Genomic DNA, 9,555 nt, shown 5'->3' with positions numbered 1-9,555 from the left:
GGCTTTGCGCTCTGCTCTGGCCGCAGCAGTGCATGGCAGCCAGGGCTTGGGTGCTGCTGGTCAGCTGCAGCTGGCACCCATGGAGCACGAAGTGGGCAAGCTGGTTCCATAGCCCTGGCAGCTGGGGGCCCCCTCTGGCAGGGATGGGGGGGCTGTGGCATGGGTGTGACAGGCAATGGTGTGGACAGGGCACTGTCATATCAGGGTTGCTCAGTGCCACAAAGCAGGGGGGGAGAAGAGACCACCATAGCTGCACCTGCATCCAGGTGAGTGAAGGGGGTGGGGGGAGCTCAGATTTTCTATGACAAAAAAAACCAAAATCAAATGCCAAAGTATATAGGTATTTAGCATTTATTTTTACAATAATGAGTGAGGTACTGGTAGGCTTCCAAACTGCTTTCAAATTGTAAATATACCAGTAAAACACTGTTTGACTGATATCTATTAATATGGTAGCATTTCATTTTAATCATGGAAAAATGTGGATTTGGGTGGGGGGGGTGAAGTTTAATCAGAGAATTTTGGATTTTTTTTTAAATGAAAGAATTTGGAATTTCCAAACAGAGAAAACTAGGATCCCTGTATGATTAGTCTGCACTCATAACAAGGTTCAAGAGACTGAAGAACTTTTAAAGATTAAGTTACAGAGCAAGATTTCATCTTGCTGAAACTTCAAGTGTGATGGACCATGTTCAGAAAACAACATGAACAATAAAACCAACAGATACATCAATAATTCACCAGTCATCAGAAGTTTGGCATATCATGTAGAGAAAAAAGGAACATAAAGGTGTTTACAGATCATTTCAGAGATGCTGTGTTTAACATTATAAAGAGCTGCACAAAGAGAAACCCCACCTTTTACCTGCTTGTAAAAGGGAAAGACCAAAAGCAGGAAAGGAGTTGGAAGAATGCAGCACATACCACTTGGTCACAGGCTGGCCTCATCATGCGAGCAAGTACATTCAGTAGGTCTTGTCTTTTGAGAAACTGAAAGAGAACATTAGACTCTTTAGACTCATTTTGTATGTTTGTTGAACTCTCTTCAAATCTCACTGAATTATGTTTCTTTGATACCATAAATTTCTTTTACTATAAAGTGAATTGACATCAAAATGCATCAATTTTGAGAGCCGTAAATAGACAACTCCAACAAGAAGCTTGAAGTATAGCAAGTAAAGGAAGCTCAAAAGTTAAAAAGCTATTTTTAACAAATGGTCTTTGCCAATTACTATTCTCATCTTAAACATCCACTTTACTACTTAATGTTTACTTTTTTCATTTTGCAAACACTTACTATCGGAAGAGCACATGGCTCATTGTTAGGAGCAGTTTTACTTTTCCATTGTTTGATTCACATGGCCCAACTCAAAACTAATTATTTTCAGTCTTCAAGCACTGCAGAGAAATTTTTACACAAAAAAATTGTTGGAATAAAAGGGAGTCATATCTGTTGTTCATGTTCTGCAGTGTTAGCCAGAATTACACAACTGCTTTCCTCTCAAGGAGGGAACAAAGTCTATTATTTTAAAATTCAGGACCAACTACATTTAAGTGTTAGCTCAGTGATAAAAAGGCACTGAATGGCCCCTGCAATTTTACAGCCCTGTTTTTCATTCACTACTAGGACCAGAAACAATTGCTCCACAGAACTGGACAGCAAGATGCGTGAAGTATCCAGCTGTCAGTCATATCACGTGAGATACAGGATCTTTAAAAAAATGATATACGAGTGATGGTTTACAAAAAAAAAAGCCACTGAAACATTTTGACTACCCATGTACAATCGCTATCCACTGTCTGGTTTGAATGATAAAGTCTTACTGATACCCCTTGCTAACCATCTTGGAGTGGGAAAACATCTAACCAAGCCTGTTTCCGGATATTAAATGGAATAATGCAGCCAGAAGCCTCAGCATTACCTTTAGCTGGATAAGCATGCCTTCACAGCACACCCTTCCAGAGCACCATAAATTGTATATATGTTCATTTTCTTGGTTTAGCTTCCCTGTGCTTGTAGCTTCTTTATTTGTACCATCGTCCCCTAAAACCACAACAAATTAGTTAATAAGAGGAAGTAAGTGGGCTACAAGGGTCAGATTCAAATACTGACATAGCAACACTGGTTTTAAAATCTGCGTGTTCCCAGCTCATTCTACTAGATTATGGGTTATAAAATTTATGTCATAATTACCATAATCTCAGAGTTTAGATAGCATTTCAGAATTGGAAGATTGGACTATTACTTTTTCCCCCCCACACAGAACTGTTACTAACAAGTACACCCCCCACACCCGCCTCCTATTCCTCTCAATAGCCCACTCAATTATGTAAATCAGTCACATTCAAAGAAGCTGCCTATGGCAACTGCAGAACTTACCCACAAGGGCGAAGTTGCAGAACTTACCCACAAGGGCGAAGTTGCTTTCCAGCAGTTCCCTGTGTGTGTTGAACCAGGCCTGAGCCAGACGGTTATTTTTATTCTTCCCAATTATGTAGTTCATGATGTAAGCAAGAAGACCAGTTACCATGAGGATTTCCATGTAGTAACTCTCCCAACTGTTTTGAAGGTGCGCAGGAACCTGTGGTAAGCAAATTAAGTCCCAATGTTTTGTCAAGTTTAATACAATCTACATAATTGGTTACCTTTGTTTATATTAGCAACTGGAGAAACTTCATTCCTCAATGACAGCAATTAGCTTCCCTAATGCTATGGAATGGAGTTCAGTCAACTTGGCATTTTTGGCCCCACTGATACGTGGCTTACAGGAAAATAGTTAACAACAACAACAGACTCTCATGCCAATTAACTCCCAACTGTAGCAGACAGCCTGACATCTCATCCCAACTGAAACATTATTCAATTTGGTTCTCATATTATGCCCATTACTGCATTATTTGAATATATTAGGCTCCATTCAACTTGTATTCAAGCAGTGCTACTACCCTGCGTGAAACATTCCCAAAAGTTTGGAGCAATGCAGCAAATAGGGAGAAAAATCTTAACAGCCAGATCCTGTTGTCTGTGGAGTTAGTACTCCAAAGTCATTAGACAGCAATCAGCTTTGCTGCCACAATGTTGCCCCTCAGCATAAGAGAACATGAGATTTCTCTTCATTGCCAAGTTTAATTGCAACATTTTAGAAGAGCTAAGTCTCTTGACTTGCTGTATCTTAATCACTGTATTCAAGCTACAGGTAGCAGCAAATGGATTCTATTTTGTGCGTGTGTGAATCTGTATGTGCAAGCGCACACACGTTAAAAAAAAAACAAAAAACCAGAAACCAAACAGGGCTGGAAGGACTCAAATAGTCAGCTAGTCAACCTTCCTGCCTAAACCATTCCATAATGTTGGACCTGATGACCTCGAAGGTCATTTCCAACCCTGTAATTCTAATCTGTATTTAATTTCCAGTGAAGGGGTTTCATAACATCTCTAGGTAGCCTGTTTAGCTACTCCCTTAGATGGAACAATTTCCTTAATATTTAAACTAAGTCTCCTTTGCTACATTCCAAATCTGAAGTGTCAGTTATCTTTTGGTGTAGCTGGAGCCTATCTCAGCGCATTTGTAGCCAAGCCACTTCCACATTTTTCTTGCCTGCGTATGCCAAATACCAAACATGTTGAGAACTGATACACAGACTAAACCATGGTTTGCTACCATAACATTTCTTCTTGTAAGGTACAATATGAAATGCTATGGCCAAAAACATGTTTAAACACAGTTTTACTAGAAACACTTATTGTCTTCATAGTATGCCCTTAATCCATATATATTCCATATTATAACTAGAACTGGGCTAGAAAAGGGTATCAATATAATCTGAGAATGAAAGAAGAGAGAAAATAGCATCAATTCCATAAAGTTATTAACATATTCTTAAGAAGCAAGCCATCTGAGACTGAGAGCATGCTTCAGATGTTGCATGCTTACACTCTAAAGCAAGACTGCATAATCCAGTGGAGAGGAGCATGAAACGGGAACTCAGGATATTTGCATTTCAATTCTACCACTACCCTCTTGAAGTCACATGACAAAGGGGTATCTTTAAGCCTGTTTTCCTTTCAACTCCTTGCCTCATCAAACTGTAAATTCTTCAGGACAGACTCTCTTACTGTATATTCATATAGCAGCTAGCACAATGAAGTCCTTTTGTATGACCAACTCTCTAGACATTATTATAATGAACTGTTGAATAGAAAGACATTCAAACATGTATTCCTACATCAACTATTGTTATGGGGTCTTTATTTTTGCTAGGAGATGCATCTGGTTTCTCTTCATAGCCTTCAAACTCTTCATCATCATATGGTTCACTCTCAGTATCTCCCTCCTAAGAAGGAAAGAACATGAACATTTAAAGCCTGATAAAAATAATGCAAACAGACACACTATACAAAGGTAAAGGAATATGTTTTTTCCATGTAGGGGTAAGTCCACCCAGTGAAATGAAAGTGTGACCACAGCATTGGTAGTTGCAGCCATGCTAACTTCAGCTCATCTGCCACAGATAACAATAGCTATGAGGATATAGCAACACAAGCTAGCAACCAATTTTGTCAAGATGTCCTCTCTCCAACACCAGCATCAGAGGCATAGTGTGGAAGAAATGTGCCTTGGGCAACTGCTTTCAACCCCCTCCCCAACTTGTCCAGGCACAGGAATGGGGTACAGACCAGGCCAGAGTATGAAGCTTTCTGGGAATTATAGTTTTGTAGAGCAGCAGTGGAGTTTGCTATTATCAATAAGAAACTTTCATCCTATTTTTTTTTGCTGCCCAAGATTATGTCCAGAGGACAAGAAAAATGCTTACAATCTAAAAAATGCTTACAATTTTTTGGCAGCAAAAAATGGGGGTCAGTTCTCCACCCCACTCCCTCCACCCAACAATAGCAAACTCCACTACTGCTCTAACAAAACTATGATTTCTAGAACGGCTTGTGTCAGCTGCATCCTGGAGCCAGAAAGTGCTGGCAGAGCAAGGCAAGGCAACAGGCATACAGCAGCAAGGCAGGCTGCAGCAAGCTGCCCTGGAGTGAGCCCCCCTACACTTTCTTCTGGTGGCCTGGACACAAGCCCTGCTCACCCACCCCATCTTTCCTACTAACCATCAGCAAAGGGTCTGTCAAGTGCTAACTGGTTAGCACTCTACTTTCTTCAGGTAGCTAAATTTCAGTGATGCAGTACTCACCATGACACACACATACACAGATGTATAGAAAAATCAAGTATGTACTGATTTTTTACCTCTTCTACCCTAGTGACACTTGAGAATTCACATGTAGAAGACTTGTATTGTTGTTAGAGCTGATGATTTTAAAACCTGAATTAATATGGAAATTGCGGGGGAACTGGCTTTTTCATTTCTTTTGTACAAACAATATACCACCACATGGATTTGTAAAAACAAGACCATTTCTGCAGTGAAAATGTTCCTTCACTTCTTTATAAAACTTTAACAAAACATTTTCTCACTTGTATAGGTTTAGGAATTCAACCCAAAGGATCTCAAAGTGATTTACAAACTAAAATCCATCCCCTTCTTAAATGATTGCTTTATTTAGCACTGAAATGCATATAGTTCTACATCAGAATGTGATAGCTTTTCAATAGGACACAGAAAATCTATAAAATAGTTTAGGATGGAAAATGAAGTAACACTGCATGCAACCAAAACTGTAATGGGATCTTCACAAAGATATATATAACCATGCAACCAAGGCACTAAAGTTAATGCCTCCCCTTCTGCAAGGGTGCCTCATATCTTGAATGACTAACTCCATTCATTTGTAACTTGATATATTCAGCAGCTGAGCACCCTTTAACAACCACAATGGATTTGCTAAAGGACAAAATCCCATTCAAATACTGAGCCTGGACAACCTGATTAGCTTGGGAGATCAGCTGGAACAGAACATCCCACAACACAGCTGTCAAAGAACAATCTTGGATAACATTGCTAATCTGGGTCTTGCAAGCAAAGGGGCATTTCAAGTGTACAGCTAAAATGAGGAAGTGCATTATGTGACACTACCTGTGCATCTGCATCGTCAAAGTCCTCCTGATTTTCATCTTGACCTTCAAGCTCTACTGTGGCCTCCTCCTCATCGTCTTCTGTAGTGATGACCCTCTGGGGAGATTCCGTGACTACATTTTCAACAACATCTTCAAACTCAGCAAAATCATTATCATCATACTCCACAGCATCATCACCATCTTCAAACTCATCAAATTTAGCCAAAGAAAAGCCCCAGGAAATGATTAAAGCAGCAAGGAAAAGAAACACACTCCTCATTGTCACTGCAAAAACAGGCAAAAAAAAAAAAATCAACAGATCTTTAGACTAAAAGACAGAATTGAATACAGGTCTCTTAAGGTACTAAATCAGGGGTGGGCAAAATGCAGCCTGCCAGGCCATTCTATCAATACTACGGGGCCCCTAAAAAATTTAGGAAGTTAATATGCATGTGGCCCTGGCTGCCAGTCATGCAGCCCTCAATGTCTTGCCAAAACTCAGCGAGTGGCTCTCCGCCTGAAATAATTCCCCGCCCCAGACTAATGCATTAAAGAGCTACTTGATTATAGAAATGCAGAGGACAGACAGAATTGAATTCATAGTCCAGTTATTAAACCCAGGATCACTAGACAAGAAATAAGGGGAAGGAAGGGAGACTGTGAACTTATGTCTAACATTTAGCACAACAAACCAGGAGAACTCCTGGGTTTTTATCCAGTACAGTGACCAAGTACTGGATTCTTATCCAGTACTGTGACCAAGGCCAATTCTAGAATGGGCAAAATGACGCACATAGCAGATCCCTAGCATTTTGCTTACCTCACAGAGACTTGCTTATAGAATTATTTGGAAACCTTGCTTTAAGCATGATATAGCAGAGGTCGGCAATGTTTTCTACAGGTGGGCCAGAATGACCTACCCAAGGTCCAAAGTGGGCCAGCACTGGAACCAGGCCACCTCTTCTCTCTGGTATCCCATATCCATGGCATACATGAAGCTGCCCAATGCCAAAGCCCCTGCTCCAGGAGCTGTAGCTTGCCCACCTCTGCACTCTAGTAACTGCAAAGTTTCAAATTAAGAGACTTCAAACCCCACCCCAAAAAATCATTCTTTAACTTCCACTCTTCTCTCCCAATAAGAAGTTTTTGATATTTTTGTTCTTGCTTGTGTAAAAAGAGTAATTCTTTCTCCATTTATTTTTTTCTAAAATGCCATAAACCCTTCATGTTTGTTCTCAGGTTCTTTGAGGTGTGGGACGATTAATATTCTTTAATACAACTTTAATGTACTATGGGAACCTGAAAAGCACCAGAACTCCATTTTAACAATTTAGAAATTTGATTTTTATGGCATGTAGCAGACCCACTCCTTTTCAGTATGGAAGTACAGACTGCAGAGATTGCCCAACCAACTAAAACAAGTAACAATGATTACGACACAGCACTCTGAGAATGGTGGACTCTACAGACCATGGTCTGACTATATACAAAGCCTTGAATAAAAGATCAAGCACACTTGCGTACCTAAAGAACCCAGAAGTAAGTCAGCTCTTAGCAAGTGTTTGCTTAACATCTATAATATGAACTCTCCCTCATTTTGGTACAGTAAATTGTTGAAGTACATGCAGTCCTTGAACTTATGACACAATTGGTTCCTGAAAACCGCTCTTAAGTCAAAGCACTAAAACTCACAAGCAATTTTCTCATAAGAAACAATGTTATAAATGGGGGATTGGTTCCTGAACCAAGGCCCAATACCCTATTTTGACCAAAAATACCCCAGAATTTGTACTTGATCAATTATAGATGAGTAATATAGAGACATTAATAAATTCATATTTTAAATAGCAATCATATTGATTTGGAAGAACTTCTTTGAGGTGACTTTGCTGGACTTTTTGAAAGGCTCTTAGTTGGACTTTTTGAAGGGTTCTTGGCTGGAGTCTTCTCAGGAGTCTTGGCTGCTTTCTTAAAGAAAGTGTCCAAGGAAGTTTGGATAGATTCTCCAGGGAGATGAGCAACACAGCAAACTTGTTCGCTGACATGGCATCACATCAGATCAAGCGTTGTAAAGTCGAAACTGACATCATAAAGTTGAAACAGGGTGTCAATTTATAAACGTAAGTGTGAAACACTGCAACTCAAAATGTTGTAAGTTGAGGACTGCCTGTACATAGCTTGGCAAAGCAAAGCAACTGCACAACAGAATGACTAGCCAACTGGGACACACAATTTGACTTTAAACTGATTTATTTCCCAACAATGATTTATACTGAAATAAAATACAACTTTCCATCACCAGACCCCTGGATCTTAAAAAACAAACAAACCCATGCACACACATGGAAATAAGGAAAATGTTTAAACACCAAAACTAACTATTAAATCAGATTATTGATTAGATTACTGAACTCAGACACAGGATATTTACTAAAATTTATACCCATCACATTTTTCTTGGGAACATATTCATAATTATGGGTAAAATGATATTTTATCTACTGCCATAAAGAGACAAATAAGTTGATTAACTCTGTATAGCTGTATAAAAGAGATGCTCTCTAAAACCACTATTCAAAAGGTGATCAACCATTTCAATTTTTGTCCAAGAATACAGACTGTGGCTTTTCCATATACTGCTCATCTGCAAATCAAACAGTGTGAGAACAGTAAATGGAAAAAATGAGGCTACAGTAGCACCAGCTGTAATCCCCATTACGAAATACAACCTGCATCTATCAGTTGGAAACAGCAAATTGCAATTGCACCCTCTGTCTCCAAGTCTGGTCGTTCTAACATGCAGCCTTGCGCATTCAGAACTAGGTCCTTCTGAACGGCTGCAGCACTTACCCCAAGCCCTCCTGTTACGTGCCTTACTGGGAGTAGGACAGATGATGCACTGTGCTGTAGAGCAGGGGTAGGCAATTATTTTGGGTGGAGGGCCACTTACTGACTTTTGGCAAGCCATCAAGGGCCACGTGACAGGTAGTTGGGGGCAGATAAATATCATAGAATCATAGAAGTAAGGTTGGAAGGGACCTTGTAGATCTTCAAGTCCAACCTCCTGCCTGGGCAGGAGAAAAATCTGGTCTCAAATGATCCCAGCTATGTAAGCATCAAGCCTCCTCTTAAAGACCCCCAGGGTAGGAGCCAGCACCACTTCCCTTGGAAGTTGGTTCCAGCTCCTAGCCGCCCTGACTGTGAAGTAATTCTTACGGATGTCTAATCTAAACCTACTCTCCAACAACTTGTGGCTGTTATTCCTTGTTCTGCCAGGGGGCGCTAGGGGAAACAAGGCCTCTCCCAAACCCTTCTGGTCCCCCCTAGTGAGTTTATAGACAGTCCCAGGTCCCCCCTCAGCCTTCTCTTGTGAAGGTTGAACAGGTTCAGGTCCCACAGTCTCTCACTGTAGGGTCTGCCCTGTTGTCCCCGGATCATGCGTGTGGCCCTCCTCTGGACCCTTTCAATGTTGTCCACATCCCTCCTGAAATGGGGCGCACAGAACTGGACACAGTACTCCAGCTGTGGCCTGACCAGT

At 40.6% G+C, this 9,555-nt stretch overlaps 1 protein-coding gene across 1 annotated transcript in view; it reads right to left on the bottom strand.

Moving 5' to 3' along the window:
* CCDC47 (coiled-coil domain containing 47) overlaps window positions 1-6,410 on the bottom strand; it is a 26,895-nt gene extending 20,485 nt beyond the window's left edge. Inside the window, exons 1-5 of the mRNA XM_019548462.1 lie at window positions 6,037-6,410; window positions 4,228-4,335; window positions 2,408-2,582; window positions 1,923-2,044; window positions 925-990 (exon numbers count right to left, since the gene is read on the bottom strand). Coding sequence (XP_019404007.1) covers window positions 925-990; window positions 1,923-2,044; window positions 2,408-2,582; window positions 4,228-4,335; window positions 6,037-6,297 — 732 coding nt within the window. The 5' untranslated portion in view covers window positions 6,298-6,410. The remainder of the gene's footprint in view (window positions 1-924; window positions 991-1,922; window positions 2,045-2,407; window positions 2,583-4,227; window positions 4,336-6,036) is intronic.
* Between the last annotated feature and the right edge of the window lie 3,145 nt (window positions 6,411-9,555).

This window comes from Crocodylus porosus, unplaced genomic scaffold (assembly GCF_001723895.1).
Source record: "Crocodylus porosus isolate Cpor-Errol unplaced genomic scaffold, CroPor_comp1, whole genome shotgun sequence".
Classification (NCBI taxonomy): Eukaryota; Metazoa; Chordata; order Crocodylia; family Crocodylidae; genus Crocodylus; species Crocodylus porosus.
The sequence above is the reverse complement of the archived record's forward strand: the minus strand, read 5'-3'. Positions and strand labels throughout refer to the sequence as shown.